Source organism: Selaginella moellendorffii, unplaced genomic scaffold, assembly GCF_000143415.4.
Source record: "Selaginella moellendorffii unplaced genomic scaffold, v1.0 SELMOscaffold_83, whole genome shotgun sequence".
NCBI lineage: Eukaryota > Viridiplantae > Streptophyta > Lycopodiopsida > Selaginellales > Selaginellaceae > Selaginella > Selaginella moellendorffii.
The window spans coordinates 750,728-764,544 of NW_003314344.1; the positions used below are offsets into that span (position 1 = coordinate 750,728).

The 13,817-nt window shown below is 47.1% G+C and overlaps 4 protein-coding genes across 4 annotated transcripts; 2 read left to right on the top strand and 2 right to left on the bottom strand.

The window, feature by feature from the left end:
* Positions 1 to 52: 52 nt before the first annotated feature.
* Positions 53 to 2,918, top strand: LOC9630766 (probable serine/threonine-protein kinase WNK3). Its single transcript, XM_002987625.2, has 7 exons — positions 53 to 532; positions 603 to 640; positions 707 to 934; positions 995 to 1,218; positions 1,363 to 1,520; positions 1,600 to 1,942; positions 2,003 to 2,918. Exons 1-7 carry the CDS (start codon positions 452 to 454, stop codon positions 2,836 to 2,838), a joined length of 1,908 nt encoding a protein of 635 aa, XP_002987671.2. The 5' UTR covers positions 53 to 451; the 3' UTR covers positions 2,839 to 2,918.
* Positions 2,919 to 4,390: 1,472 nt separating this feature from the next.
* On the bottom strand, positions 4,391 to 6,425 carry LOC9651809 (probable protein phosphatase 2C 2). The gene is made up of 5 exons (XM_002987694.2): positions 5,597 to 6,425; positions 5,278 to 5,442; positions 5,019 to 5,189; positions 4,780 to 4,959; positions 4,391 to 4,720 (listed from the first exon to the last, which is right to left on the bottom strand). The coding sequence occupies exons 1-5, from the start codon at positions 6,326 to 6,328 to the stop codon at positions 4,526 to 4,528; spliced, it is 1,443 nt and encodes a 480-aa protein (XP_002987740.2). The 5' UTR covers positions 6,329 to 6,425; the 3' UTR covers positions 4,391 to 4,525.
* A 3,787-nt stretch (positions 6,426 to 10,212) lies between these two features.
* On the bottom strand, positions 10,213 to 11,953 carry LOC112341441 (pentatricopeptide repeat-containing protein At4g02750-like). The gene is made up of 2 exons (XM_024661529.1): positions 11,738 to 11,953; positions 10,213 to 11,634 (listed from the first exon to the last, which is right to left on the bottom strand). Exons 1-2 carry the CDS (start codon positions 11,951 to 11,953, stop codon positions 10,213 to 10,215), a joined length of 1,638 nt encoding a protein of 545 aa, XP_024517297.1.
* Positions 11,954 to 12,007: 54 nt separating this feature from the next.
* LOC9651810 (pyrroline-5-carboxylate reductase) lies at positions 12,008 to 13,362 on the top strand. Its single transcript, XM_002987626.2, has 8 exons — positions 12,008 to 12,204; positions 12,261 to 12,309; positions 12,390 to 12,481; positions 12,551 to 12,623; positions 12,690 to 12,810; positions 12,883 to 12,988; positions 13,048 to 13,126; positions 13,194 to 13,362. The coding sequence occupies exons 1-8, from the start codon at positions 12,031 to 12,033 to the stop codon at positions 13,301 to 13,303; spliced, it is 804 nt and encodes a 267-aa protein (XP_002987672.1). The 5' UTR covers positions 12,008 to 12,030; the 3' UTR covers positions 13,304 to 13,362.
* The last annotated feature ends 455 nt before the right edge of the window (positions 13,363 to 13,817 follow it).

Here is a 13,817-nt window from a genome sequence, read left to right on the forward strand (position 1 = left end):
TCATCATGCGCAAGTGGTGGCCCCGCCACAGCATCGGACGCACCCCATTATGCCACGTCGGCGAGATGAGCATATTCGGTGGAGCTTACGTGGCCGAAATACTTCCAGATGGCGTAGTTTGGTTGTGTCGGGTTGGCGGCCAAGGGTTTGAGCGAGCTCACGGAGTTCATACGATCGACTCTCTCTTTTTTTTCTTCTTCTTCTTTGGCGGTGCTCTCCAATTCTGTGAATCTGGAATGAGAGCTCACGAGCTTTGAATTCTTTCTCGCTTCAGCGTCTTCCAATTGGTATTTTAAGATTTTCCTCTCCACGAGAGCTCAGGAATCGCAGAGAAGAGACAACATTTTTTTTCTCTATCCCCTTTTTTGGGGGGTTTGGGTGATGATCCATGAAACTAGCGGAATGGATGCTTCTTTCCGGCAAGAAGGGGCTACCAATTGAGTAGCTTAAAATGCCTGCTAGCAAACCAGGAGTAGAGAGTGATGCCGGAAGTGAGTTTGTGGAGATCGATCCCACTGGTCGCTATGGTCGGGTAAGTTCTTGCTGCCCATTCTTCTTCTTCCAAGCTTGCTAAGCAGTGTGTTTGTCCATTCATCTTGCAGTACAGCGAAGTTCTCGGCAAAGGAGCATTCAAAGCTGTGTATCCTTTCTTTTGATCGATTCGTTCCAGTGTGTGTTTGATCCTTGACTTTTGAGATGATCTTAGATACCGGGCGTTCGATGAAGTGGATGGCCTCGAGGTTGCCTGGAACCAAGTCAATGTCCAAGATCTCCTGCGAAGTCCCGACGATCTTGAGCGTTTGTACTCGGAAGTTCATCTTCTAAAGACGCTCAAGCACAAGAACATCATCAAGTTCTACACATCCTGGGTGGATTCCAAGCGGAGAAATGTCAACTTCATCACAGAGATCTTCACATCCGGTACATTGCGACAGTAAGTCTTTCGATTGAAGTAAGTCTTCGAAATTCCATTGGACTGTTCGATGATCATCAGGTACCGCAAAAAGCACAAGAATGTTGACATGAAAGCCGTGAAAAACTGGGCCAGGCAGATACTCCGTGGATTGCTCTACCTCCATAGCCATGATCCACCCATCATCCACCGGGACTTGAAGTGTGACAACATATTTGTGAATGGAAACTATGGCGAAGTTAAGATCGGAGACCTCGGCCTCGCCACCATTCTTCGACAAGCTCACGCTGCTCACAGTGTGATTGGTAAGTGTTTCGTTTTCTAAGAGGTGCTTTTAGAGTTTCTCCTCTTTTTCGTTCTTTTTGTCCTTTCTAAGAGTTGTGCATGGCATGGTGATGGTAACTTGGATTGCCCTGGTTCCTCTCATCCAGGGTAATGGCGTTTTGCAGGTACTCCAGAGTTTATGGCCCCGGAGCTTTACGAGGAAGAATACGACGAGCTGGTGGACATATACTCGTTTGGGATGTGTGTTTTGGAGATGGTTACATTTGAGTACCCCTACAGCGAGTGCACGAATGCCGCACAGATTTATAAGCGAGTCACTTCCGTAAGTTTGATCTTTTTTCCTCTTTCTTGGAACTTATCTTTCATTCTTTCTATGTCTGTGTGATTTTGATCGTGAGCAGGGAAAGAAACCAGCTGCCTTTGAGAAGGTGAAGGATCCGGAGGTCCGGAAGTTCATCGAGAAATGTTTAGCAGCAGTCTCCAGAAGACTTCCTGCCCGGGAGCTCTTGATGGATCCATTCCTTCGATGTGACGGGGAGCGAGAGACTCTGGAATGTATCCCAGTGATTCGAAAGCAATCCCGAGTTGACGATATGGAGGAGCTGCGGTCTTCCGCTGTGACAAATCACGAATCCGATCAAGGCGATTCGGATCAGCAAAGAAAAAGCATAGATTTCAAAGTCAAGGGGAGGCGACGAGAAGACGACACTATATTCTTGAGGCTGAGGATCGCAGATCCGGAAGGTATATAACTTATCTCTTTCATACTTATCTTATGTTTTTTCTTGCGAGCACTGTGCACAGGTCATATACGCAACATCCATTTTCCTTTCGACGTCGAGGGCGACACAGCGCTGAGCGTAGCGAGTGAGATGGTGGCGGAGTTGGATCTCTCAGACCAAGATGTTACCACCATCGCCGAGATGATCGACGCAGAGATCCTCAACTTGGTCCCGGACTGGAAGCCAGGAGCAGCCTTTGACGAGAGTGGTGGCGATGGAGAAAACAACTACATAGATGGCGATGACATGAAGAACCTTGGGGACGCCACGGACAACGTCTCCTCGGATGGTTCTCACTTCGCGAGTGGGAACATCAAGCGGCACCTTTCTCCACAGCTCCCGTGCGTGGATGTGGCATCTCCTCCTCGCGGCGAAGGGACGATGTATGGAAGATTTGAAGAGGTCTACTCGGGTGGCTCGGACCCGTCGGAGGCGAATGCTTTCTTCTCCAACGAGTCCTCGGACGATGGTGAAGAGACGAGCTTCCCGGCAACTCCAAAGTCGGATGCTAGCGATGGTAGCGTCTCGTCGAGCTTGAATCCGAGCTTGTCGGCGGTGGAAGAGCCCCCGGAGCAAGATCCAGCGTCGTTCAACAAGCTGGTGGAGCTGAGGAGGAGTGATTCATCGCAGGACCATGCGTATAGCTGGGAAGGGATCGCAGTGGAAAGAGAACAAACACTGGCGGCGGAATCATCGTCTTGTGGTGGGGTGACAGATTTCTACAAGGCTGGAGAAGAAGATGGCGAAGAAATGGCGCACGAAATGATGCTGCTCATGTTAAAGCAAGAGGAGGAGATCAAGGAGTTACAAAAGAGACACGAGCAAGCTTTGTTTATGGTGAGAAACAAAAGCATATGATCCCAGAAAGGTGGCACACACTTGTTCTTGTGTTACTATTGGATTGTTCTTATATTTCTAATATATTTGCTTTGGATGAATTCCTCCAAAAGAATAAAAAGAACATCATGAGGAGCTGGAGCGCAAGTGATTCCCCTATGTCAAATCAATCGTTCCTGCAAGCGTATAAAAACAATGAGAAACCTGTGGAAGAATCTCGCTGCTGCTGCTGCTGCTGCTGCTGTTGGCTCAGCCATGGCTGCTTGATCTCCTCTCCACTGGAAGAACACATCTGGAACATAAACACCGCGGAATTCGCAGGAGCGTTGCCACCACCACTAAACAACCAGTTGTGAACATCCCAGAAAACTTCCACCTGCTGACCATCGATGACGATGGTCTGATTCCCCCGGAACTTCCACGCCAATCTCTTCACCTGGACCACCACCTTCCGGTCGATCCTGATGCAAAGCCTCGGCTCCTTGAGGCTCGGCTTGCCACTGCTACTCCGGCTGCTGCTACTGTGACCGCTGCTGTTGCTCGAGCCGGAGCTCAATCCACTGCTGCCACTTGCGCTGGTACTGTTCCCATTCCGGCTATGGTGGTAGTCGTCGCCATCGCCATCGCCGTGATCGCCATCTCCGTGACCGCAGCCTCTATGGCTGCCCGCTCCCAGCGTCGGGCACTCGATGATCACTTCGTGGAGCTCACCACCCTCGCAGAAGCTAGCCTTGGTGGCGAAGAACTTCTTCCCGTAGAGGTGCTCTCGCCTGGAAAGCAAGCTCGCCTTGATCGAAGCCGGCTTGGCAGCGCGCAGCCTCTTCCAGGCCTCCCTGCTGCTGCTCAGGCCCTTGCCCGGGTGGTGCTGATCGCCCAACTGGAGAACGATCTCTTCCTCACACACAATGGCCACCAGGAAGCTCGCCACTGGCTCGGGGCCCCCTCCCGGCGAGTACTTGGCCGAGGAGAGATCCCAGAACACCTCGACCTGGCGATTCCCCAGCTCGAAGCCTTTGGATCCGTGCTTCTTCCAGAAGAGCCATGGCCGGAGCTCCACCTTGCAGCCAAACTTTCCATCGTCCACACCCACATTCAAGCCCTGACCGATGACGTTCTTGGACCAGGTGACTGTGACGATCCGGCATTGGCCCGCGAGCTTGGTCCGGTACAAGCACGACACGGAGTTTTGATTCATCGCCGCCGCCTTCCTGCCCAGCGATGCTGAATGATCGCTACTCACCTCCACGCCGTAATCGCCGAAGCAAGACGCCGCCGCCATTGCCGATGGAGCGATCGATCGGCCGATCCCTCACAGAACAGGCATTGGATCGAGCTGCTAGGAGCTCGCCACGAAATATCGAGAGAAAATCTTGGCTCCTATCTTCTTGGAACACCCCAAATGGATGGGATCGATCGATCGCAAAGAAAAACCCCAGCAATGCGATGCTGCCTTTTCGGAGATCTAGGGCAAGCGCTTTGGATCCAATCGCCAAAGGATGGGGTGTTCTTCCAAGATCAAAATATATAAAAAAGAAAAGAAAAAAAGAAAAAGAGGAAAATCGTAAACAAAAAAGGAAAAACAACTGTCATCCGCCTTTTCATTTTCACTTTTCCAGCACATCAATTATCCATAGCCGTCGGATGCCAAAAATGCCCAGATCTGCCGCCTGGGCCGACGGATCTGCCACGTGAGAAGTCAACGGACACGTCAATGCGACACGTCCGCCCTAAGATTTCGAAAATGTCTCAAGTCGATGGCCATGACGCTTATGTCGTCTTGAGAACCTCTGCTCGCCGCGAGCTCGGCCAGTTTCTTCGTCGACGCTGCTAATCCTCCAACGCTACTCATCTCTGCCGATCTAATCTCGTCTCCTACGCAATCTACAGCCTCTTGATTCGACACCTAGAGCAAGAGAATCGAGTTAGAAAAGAGCGGGCAGAAAGAAATGCTACACAACTTACCACGTCCCAAAGCCCATCAGATGCTAGCAACAAAAACTCACAATCCTCATCGACGGCGAGCTTTTGGATCTCGGGTTCTGCGGACACCCATCTTTTGAGATGGATATCACCAATGCCTCTTGACACCGCCAGCACTCCTTGTAATCTCCAAACACCCGAGTACAAATCAACGTAGCCACCCTGTAGAGCAAAGCTTGTAAGCCCATAGAACTTCAAACAGAAAAATAAACTTCACTTACCAGATCTTCCACTCTTCGTCTCTCGTCCTCGCGAGCAAGCCTGTGATCTTCTGTGAGAGCTACAGCGACTCCATTTCTACTCATCACTGCACGGCAGTCTCCAGCATTTGCGACCACCAGCGATCCATCCTGTATAAAGGCTGTGACGCAGCTTGCTCCACTTGAAAGTTGCTGCAAAATAAATAAAAAGTTCCTTCCAGTTAGCCATCGCCGAGTTTTTCTTCACTTTTCTTCTACGGGGACTTTCGAAGAAATTTACCTTCTTAAGGAACGCAGCGTCCGTTGAAAGATATCCCACTCTCACAGCGGCTTCCAAGTCGCGTTCTCCATTGTCAAGAGCATCACGGATGTTTCGGGACAAGTTGTCGGCAGCAAACTCGGCCGCTACGCGTCCCCCGTGACCATCGAAAATTCCAAAGAAAGCCTGTAGCGAGAAAATCCAGCGACCCAGTCAGTAATCAGATCCAGAAACTCACGTAGAAACAGTCAAGATTTTTAAAAAACACTGTTCCAATTGCACGAGAAGAAATCAAAGACCCAGTCATCAAGCAATCAAAGTACAGAGGAGATCAGCTTACATGTCTCGAGTTTCCATCAATGTCAAGAACAGCTTGATACGCATCCTCGAGAACTTCTCTGTGACCCTTTTTGCTGTGAATTCCATAGCCTTTTCCCTCCGCTGAGATATCCATTGGAACGTCCTTATGATCCGGCTTGACAACCTCCGACTCACCACCCGAGCTGGGAATTTGCAGCTTTGGAGGTCTTTTCCTCTTCAAAGGCGAAACCACTGTCACTGTGATTTGCTTCTCAGTGTTTTCTTTGGCCACCTTGTCACCACCCCACTTTGTTTGCGACAATCCTCGAAAAGAAGGAGAATTCCCCTTGATCCTCTTGCTGGCGGCCCCTGCTTTGGCCCGAAATCCCAGCGATGGACTGCTATCCGTATCCGGCGAGCTAGATCTGTTAATCTCTGTCTTGAGCTCCAGGAGAGGGCTTCTTGGAGTTCCTCTTGTCGGAGTAGGCGCGACGCAAGACGAGCAATTCTCATAGCTACAAAATCCCCCGAACGCGTTGGCCAGCGTTTGCGATTGCAATGGCGACAAATTCAGCCGCATTGCCGGCGGTAGTGAGAGAGGAGGCGGGCTAGAAACCGCCAGATTCCGTGGCTTGAGGAGCGGTGTGCGAGGCAAAATCTCCTCCGACGCCTCAAATTTCTCCACGGACACGCAATGCAAGCTTCGCCCCAAACCTGTCCAGCGGTCGAAAATGTCCCTGCCCCATCCCGCAGCTGTCTCGGCAATCGACATGGCGCCGAGAAAATCCTTGTGCTAGAATCGCTCCAAGAAATCCCTCGAAGAACCCTAGACTGTGCCCCGGCGTTGGAAGAATAGAAAGCCAATGGACCCGTTGGGCGGGGCGGACGGTCCTTTAAATACCTAGAAATCACAGAATGCATTACTACTGTGGCCAATGGGCATTAGCAACGTGGCACTGCCTGGCCAGATTAACGGGCAGTTTGTGCGCTGGCACGCTCAGATGCGTCCACCTGGCACCAACTAAGCAGCGTGTGAAACGAGTATTGACGAGTATGGACTTATCAAAAGCGCATTTTGGTTTTAGAATTTCAGGCGCGTCAAACTGATCAAATATGATTAATTATATGTCTTGGTCGAAGGTTCCAAAGAATATGCTGATTTGTGCTACAACTAAAAATTGCCCAGCGAATGCCGGCTAGTTGGCAAGACTTAATAGAAGTTCCAAAAGTTTGAATCTGAACATTGACTTGTTTTGAAGAGTTTTTGTGCACAATGAGTGAACAATTATTCCATGTAAAGCTCTAAAATCACTTCTAGCCTGGAGGTCTCAGTACCTCCAGGTCTGTATCCAATGCTTCCTGTGACCTGAATAGTTAGTGGTCAACATGAAGGAAAGAGCTTATGAACTTACCGATGGAAAGGGCCAAAGTTCTCTCAGCACTGCTCCCTACGCGCTGCTCGGCTGCGATTGGAGTGAGAGGAAAGAGTTGTGCCACACAACTGACCAAGAAAATAGTTTTACAAACTGGCACCTGGCGAAAGTCGAGTCTTTGCTCAGTCATGCCTCCTAAACATGCATTGCTCAAAGCTGCTCACTGATTCACGTTAAACACCTGATCATCCAGAAACCTGATGGTCTTACAGTCAGTGTCTCATCAACAATTGAGCGATTCAGAGAGAGCTAGCCGCTCGGAGAAGACACTTGAGGGTGCCAAAAAACAAATCATGTGAACTGTGCCAGCACACCTCATGTCTTTTGTTTAGAACTGTAAGTGGATATTTGTGAATCTCAAAAAAATATTGATAACTCCTTCAATTTCTTAAATATCCTAACTATGCTTGACATCGCTAGGACTCATTGTGCCCATGCCCTAGGCATACCTCATTACCAGGCTAAATCTCGCCACACCACCAGCTCTAGAGCTGCTTGCTCTATAACGTTGTATTTGAGCAAGCTATGTTAAAATTGTTCTTCTAGTGAGATTAAAATGATGCTATAAAATAGTTAATCTAATATGATATAATTTTGGTTTTGTTATTTCTTCTCCTATGTTTGAACATCAAATTTTATTATATATTTAGTACATAAGCAGGAATTAGCTCAAACATATTATTTGTAAGGTGAAATTTTGGGACAATAGGAAAGTATGAAAACATTTCAAAAATGTTATATATCATTCAATTTTTACTAATATTTTATGATAATACCATTATTATAATGGTACATAAAAAAACACATGTAATATAAACTTAATTATTATTTTTGTTGCTACCTATAAAAATAAGATTAATAAGATTAATAAGGTTACCAAGTAATAAGATTTATAAGAGTGCATTCACTCCATGAATAATAGATAATTATGCCTTTATAACTCACTTTCAAAGGGATATTTATAAATGGTTATGACCTTAATTTATTTAGAAATGAGAAAGGAACAAATAAAGTGTTGCTTCATGCCATCCCTTCTCTTTAAACAACAATTTCACTCTCTCTCCACTTAAATAATAGCATTCGGTGTGATGCTTTTTTTTTGTTCCATTTTTTGCATAATGCCACATAACTTAGTACACAGAAAAATACATGTATAAAAATCTTGTTTAAAAATATGAGATGTTTTTGCTTGTATGATCCATATTATTTGCCATGAATCATCATTATTCTATGTCAGAAATGCCTATGAAAGAAATTTTATCGTTCATTTTTCTCTTTTTTAACATCCATAAATAAATAATTGCTTCCTCCTTTGCAATAACAACTTCTTTCTCCTCTTCTTTTGACTGTGGCACAATAGTTAGTGTAGTTGTTTAATACTTAGTTGATGGCATCATTCACAATTCAATTTTCCTTATCAATTTTTACATCCATTTTAGATTTCTCCTAGGAAATTACTGATTTGATCACGTCACAATGATTATCACTTATCATTTATAGGATAATACTTGAATTTCTTACTTGTCTTCAAAGGACAGTATTGTTATTACTTTTTTATTTATTACTAACAAATTTATAATAGGCTATAGCTATAAAATTTTAATTTAAACATTAAAAGAATTAAATTCTATAAAATATAAATAAATTTCAAATATCTCATTTGGCTTGACTATTTTAAGTACCTATTATTTGCCAAAGGCAAATTATGCTTCCAAGCTAGTGCCATTTCAGGTCTGGCATATTTTAATCTTGTGATTTTGGGGACTTAAAGCCTGAGGATTTAGTGAGCAAAGTAGAATGGCCATTAGATGCCTTACAAATATTCTTAAGCTTTTTACTTTTCATGTGCTGTCACTGCCCACTGTGCATTTTCAAAACACACACACACACACACACACATATATATTAAGTGGGTTCTAGGTTCTTCACATCTTGGCATGATCAAGCTTGCGTGGATCAAGGTTGCCCTTGCATGTGCTGTGGAGGTATTTCCCTATATGATGATGCCTCAGCAGCGTATTGCAATCAAGACACTCTGAAAGAGTTGAAGGACTTCTGTAGCCTGTGCATGTGCTCCATAGCTTGTTAGAACAAGCTGGACTTGAATTGATAAAATAAATTTCCTTGTGTGTATTTTTCTTAATGTATCTGGCGGTGGACTTCTTGTTGCTTGTTGCAGGAGAGTGAGAAGTGGGATGTCCGATCCTACTCCATTAGAAGGCTCACTGATCTAGGAGAAGGGGAGGAACTTGGCAAGCACCCAAGAGAGCAAAGACTTGATTGTTACATGAACGTCGTCATTGTGGCGGATCCATAATTGACAGGGAACATAAACAAGTGCAATTTGCTCGAGCCTTCGACGAGAAAACCCTTGATTTGAGTCGCTTACAAAGTGTAAAGTTTATATTAAACTCAAAAAAAGTACTACTAATATTTTTTATAAGTTTTTGGGTGGTTTTTCAATGACATCGTATTCTTGACAATTGACTTTTGGTATGTGTCAAAAAAGAACGAATGGATATGAAGCAGCACATGAAAGGCCTAAACATGAAAAGATGCCAAGGTATATCTTTTCTGGAAGTCAGTTTAGGCGGCCTCTCTTGACGAATATATACCGACAGTATGTGTTCCAAGGTTTTCACATCTTGGGATGATGGTCAGTCCTAGAGTTTGCGCTGCTCTCTTTGCTCTTGCGCTTCTGGTGTCAGCAGTAGCTTCCCAGGAATGCAGAGATCTCCCACAAGGCTGCAGGGATGGTCCTCGCGAAGGTTGCCTTTGCGCGTGCTGTCCGAATACTCCCCTATATGGTGATGCCTCAGCAGCGTATTGCGATCAAGAGGCTGTGGAAGTGTTTAAGGAGTTCTGTAGCAGGGGACGCTGTGCCTGTGTTCCATAGCTCTTAGAACAAGCTGGACTTGAATAAATTTCCTTCGTGAATAAATTATATATTGTTCTTAAGAGTATCTGGCGATGGAGATCTAGATTCGAGCGATGAGAGTGAGAGGCACTCCTCTGGCTTGTACTGCGCGGAGGTAAGAGTATCGCTTAGAACCGAGATTGAGGAAATCTCATGAGGAGGAGAAGTCACCTAGAAGAGAAGTGGAATCATGAGCAAGCGCCCAAGATCATTCCAGTACCAAAGGAGATCCAACAACAATATCACGTCAAGTTGATCCTGGAGCGCCTTGTAGTCGACGAGTAATCACTATGGATTGATTGGAAGCTATGCATCTTTGATCAATCCTTTCGACTTCATAACCCTCTTGAGCTTGGCAACGTCTTTCTTCCTCCCAACGCTTGTATAAATCTCCTCGAGCAGGAGGTACGGCACTGAGTTGTGAGGATCCATAGCCAGGAGTCTCTCTGCGGCATTCTCTCCGCGAACAACATCGCGGTGGAGCTTGCAAGCGCCCAGTAGCGACCCCCAAGCAATCGCATCTGGAGAAAATGGCATGTCGAGGATGAGCTCCTCGGCACTCTCCACACGCCCAGCTCGCCCAAGAACATCGATCACGGCGCAGTAGTGCTCCCTCATCGCCTTGATTCCATGGTCGCTTTGCATCGACTGGAAGAGCTCGATTCCTTCCTCCAGCAGACCACCGTGGCTGCAAGCCGAGAGAGCATTCACAAAGGATATCTCGTTTGGAGTGTGGCCCTCCAGGATCATCTTTCGAAATACCTCCAGCGCCTCAGATCCATGTCCCGTGTGACCCAGAGCTTTGACAAGCGCAGTCCAAGAAGCGATGTCCAGGTCAGGCATAGACTCAAACGTTGACTTGGCCTTGTCAAGATGCCCAGATTGGGCATAAGTTGGGATCATCGAGTTCCACGACGCAGTAGTCCACTCGGGCATTCTCTTAAACACCTTCAGAGCCTCCTGAAGACGGTTGTTTTCGCAGTATCCTTGTAGAAAAGCGTTCCAAGTTACTGTGTTTCTCTCCGGCATGCTCCGAAAGGTGGCATGGAGCTTGTTGAGATTCCCAGACTTGGCAAACGAAGCGAGCATCGCAGTGCAGGAAACCACGTCTTGCTCGGGCATTTTCTGGAAGGCAAACTCGGCCTCTTTTGCCATCCCATTTTCAACGAACGATTGGATCATAATGTTCCAGGAAGTCACGTCTCGCTCGGGCATATCATCGAAAAGTTGACAAGCTTGATCGATATCCCCATTCTGAGCATAAGCTTGGATCAAAGGATTCCACGACAGCGCGTCCGTCTCTTCCATCTGATCAAACAGACACTTCATCTCTTCTAGATAATTCCCCTCGCCGTGAGCAGCCACTGCGGAGATCATGAGATTCCAGGACACAGTGTTCCTCTGCGGCATTCTCTCAAAGATCTCCCGGGCGCCACTCAGGGATCCGTTTTGCGAGAAGCCCTGGACGACTGCGTTCCACGACACAACGTCCCTGACAAGCGCTCGATCAAACATCTTCTTCGCAGATTGCAAATGCCCGGCCTGGGCATACGCGGTGATCATTGTGTTCCAAGACACAGTGTTTCGATCGGCCATGCTCTCGAAAAGCTCCTCTGCAAGATCGAATTCCCCGTGCTGAGTGTAGAGCTGTAGCATCGTCGTGCACGTCACAACGTTCTTTCTCTCCAGAGAATCAAATACCTCCTTCGCACGATCAAGATGCCCGTTCTGGGCATATGCAAAAAGGAGGATGTTCCAGGAGAAGAGATTGGGATGAGAGATCTCCTGGAATGCGGCTTGAGCGTCGGCCACGCTGCCGCATTTTCCATACATCTGGACGACGAGATTGGCGAGGTATCTGTTGTGCTTGTGCTCTCCGGCTACGAGGAATCCATGCGCGAGCCTGCCCTTGGCCAGATTCTTGGACGCCCCACACGATCGCAGCAGCGTCGCAAGGGCATCCTGATCCAGAGCCTTGGCGAACACGCCCTGCGCTGCGCAATCCGGCTGAGAATGCGCCCATCTGCGAAGAAGGCCGATCATGCATTTTCCCAAGAGCCCTAATTTATTTGGAATATGCTCTTTTCAACAGGGGTTTTGGGGGTTTTAGGGTTGTAGGCCAACATGGGGTGTCGAGTCGGATTCGTCGGCGCCGGCGCCATGGCGGAGGCGATCGCGCGGGGCTTGTCCCGGGCATCGGTCGTCCCGTTCTCTAGGATGATCGCAGCCGATGTGAGCGAGGCCCGGCGCCGCGTGTTTGAGCAATTGGGCGTCAAAACTGTTGAATCCAACCATGAGGTAAGCTACATTTTCCCTTCCCTCTCCAGATTGGACGGGATTCTATCTCTGATCAGGTTGCGAGCAGCAGCGATGTCATAATTCTCGCAGTGAAGCCCCAGATTGGTAAAGCTTTCTCCTTGTGCCTTTTTTCTTTTTCTTCGTATGCCTCTTTTAGTGATTCCTTGGCTGTTGGAAGAGTGCAGCTAGCATCGTCGTCAAGGATTTGAAGCCAAAGCTCACGGAAGAACACTTGCTTGTGTCGATTGCAGCAGGCGTGACTTTGGATCGCTTACAGGTATGTGTGCGACGAGTTTTTGTAAGTCCTCTTTAGATTTTTCTGCTTTGATCCATTTCGTGGAGCTAGGAATGGGCAGGAGAGGCAAGAATCGTGAGGGTAATGCCCAACACTCCATGTCTGGTGGGAGAGACAGCCGCTGGTAACAAAAAGACTACGTTTGTGTCTGTAGACTCCGCAACTGAATCTTTTCTTCGTTTCTTGTCAGCTATGAGCCTGGGGTTGTTTGCGACGAACAAAGACGCTGATCTCGTCAAGTCGCTCTTTGAGGCGGTGGGGAAAATTCATATAGTCGACGAGAAGCTCCTCAACGCTGTGACGGGAGTAAGGTAGATCAAGTGTTTGTTCTTCATTCGTTTTCTTGCCTGTTAACAGAAGAATACGTTTTTGGTGCTGTGCAGTGGTAGTGGCCCTGCTTATATCTTCCTCGTTATAGAAGCTCTTGCTGATGGCGGAGTGGCCGCTGGATTGCCAAGAAACATTGCCTTGTCACTCGCAGCACAAACGGTAAGCTTTGTCTCATCTGGATCATTGAGGTTCTTTTCCTTTATTTAACTGTATCGCAGGTTTATGGATCGGCCAAAATGGTGCTGGAAACAGGAAAGCATCCGGGATTGCTGAAAGACGAAGTAGCATCTCCTGGAGGTATTGCAAACATATATTTTTTCCTTTCTCTCTGTCTTGAATTAGTGGCTTTTGGATAAAAAAACAGGAACCACGATAGCAGGACTGCACGAGCTCGAGAAAGGCGGAGTTAGAGCTGCATTCATAAATGCTGTTGTTGCAGCGACTGAGAGAGGTGAAAAGCTTTCCAAGATGTGATCAAGTTAGAAATACTGTCTCTTGTGTTTTGAAAATAAACAGAACATGTTTTGCTAAAAGTGTTTCTCCAGAAGAGAATCATAGGCCATCTTTCCAGGCAGGGTGGCGGAGATGGAAGGACGAGGGTCCCAATTCCATAAAAGTTTGGAGAAAGATCTTCTATGCTCACGGAAGAACACATTCTTGTGTCGGCGTCACTTTAGAGTTAAGTGTGCGATCTTTCAAAAGTTCCTAGCTGAACCAATGAAACGGACGCGTCACTGACTTGTGCGATAGAACAGGTATCAACGTGGCGCATTTGAAGGATTTGAGATTTTGGCAGGAGAAGCGATCAAATCTGGAGACAAAAAGGAGGCTTTCGGGATAGAAAGGAAGGTTTTCCAAGGCATTGAGTGTTCAAAAGTGTCCAGAATCCTTGGATTCTAGTAGAAGAGGCGTGGCATTCTTGTCATCTATACAGTTGGAATGCTAAAATCAAGGAATTACGAAGGCCTTCCAGAGGCGAATTGGATCT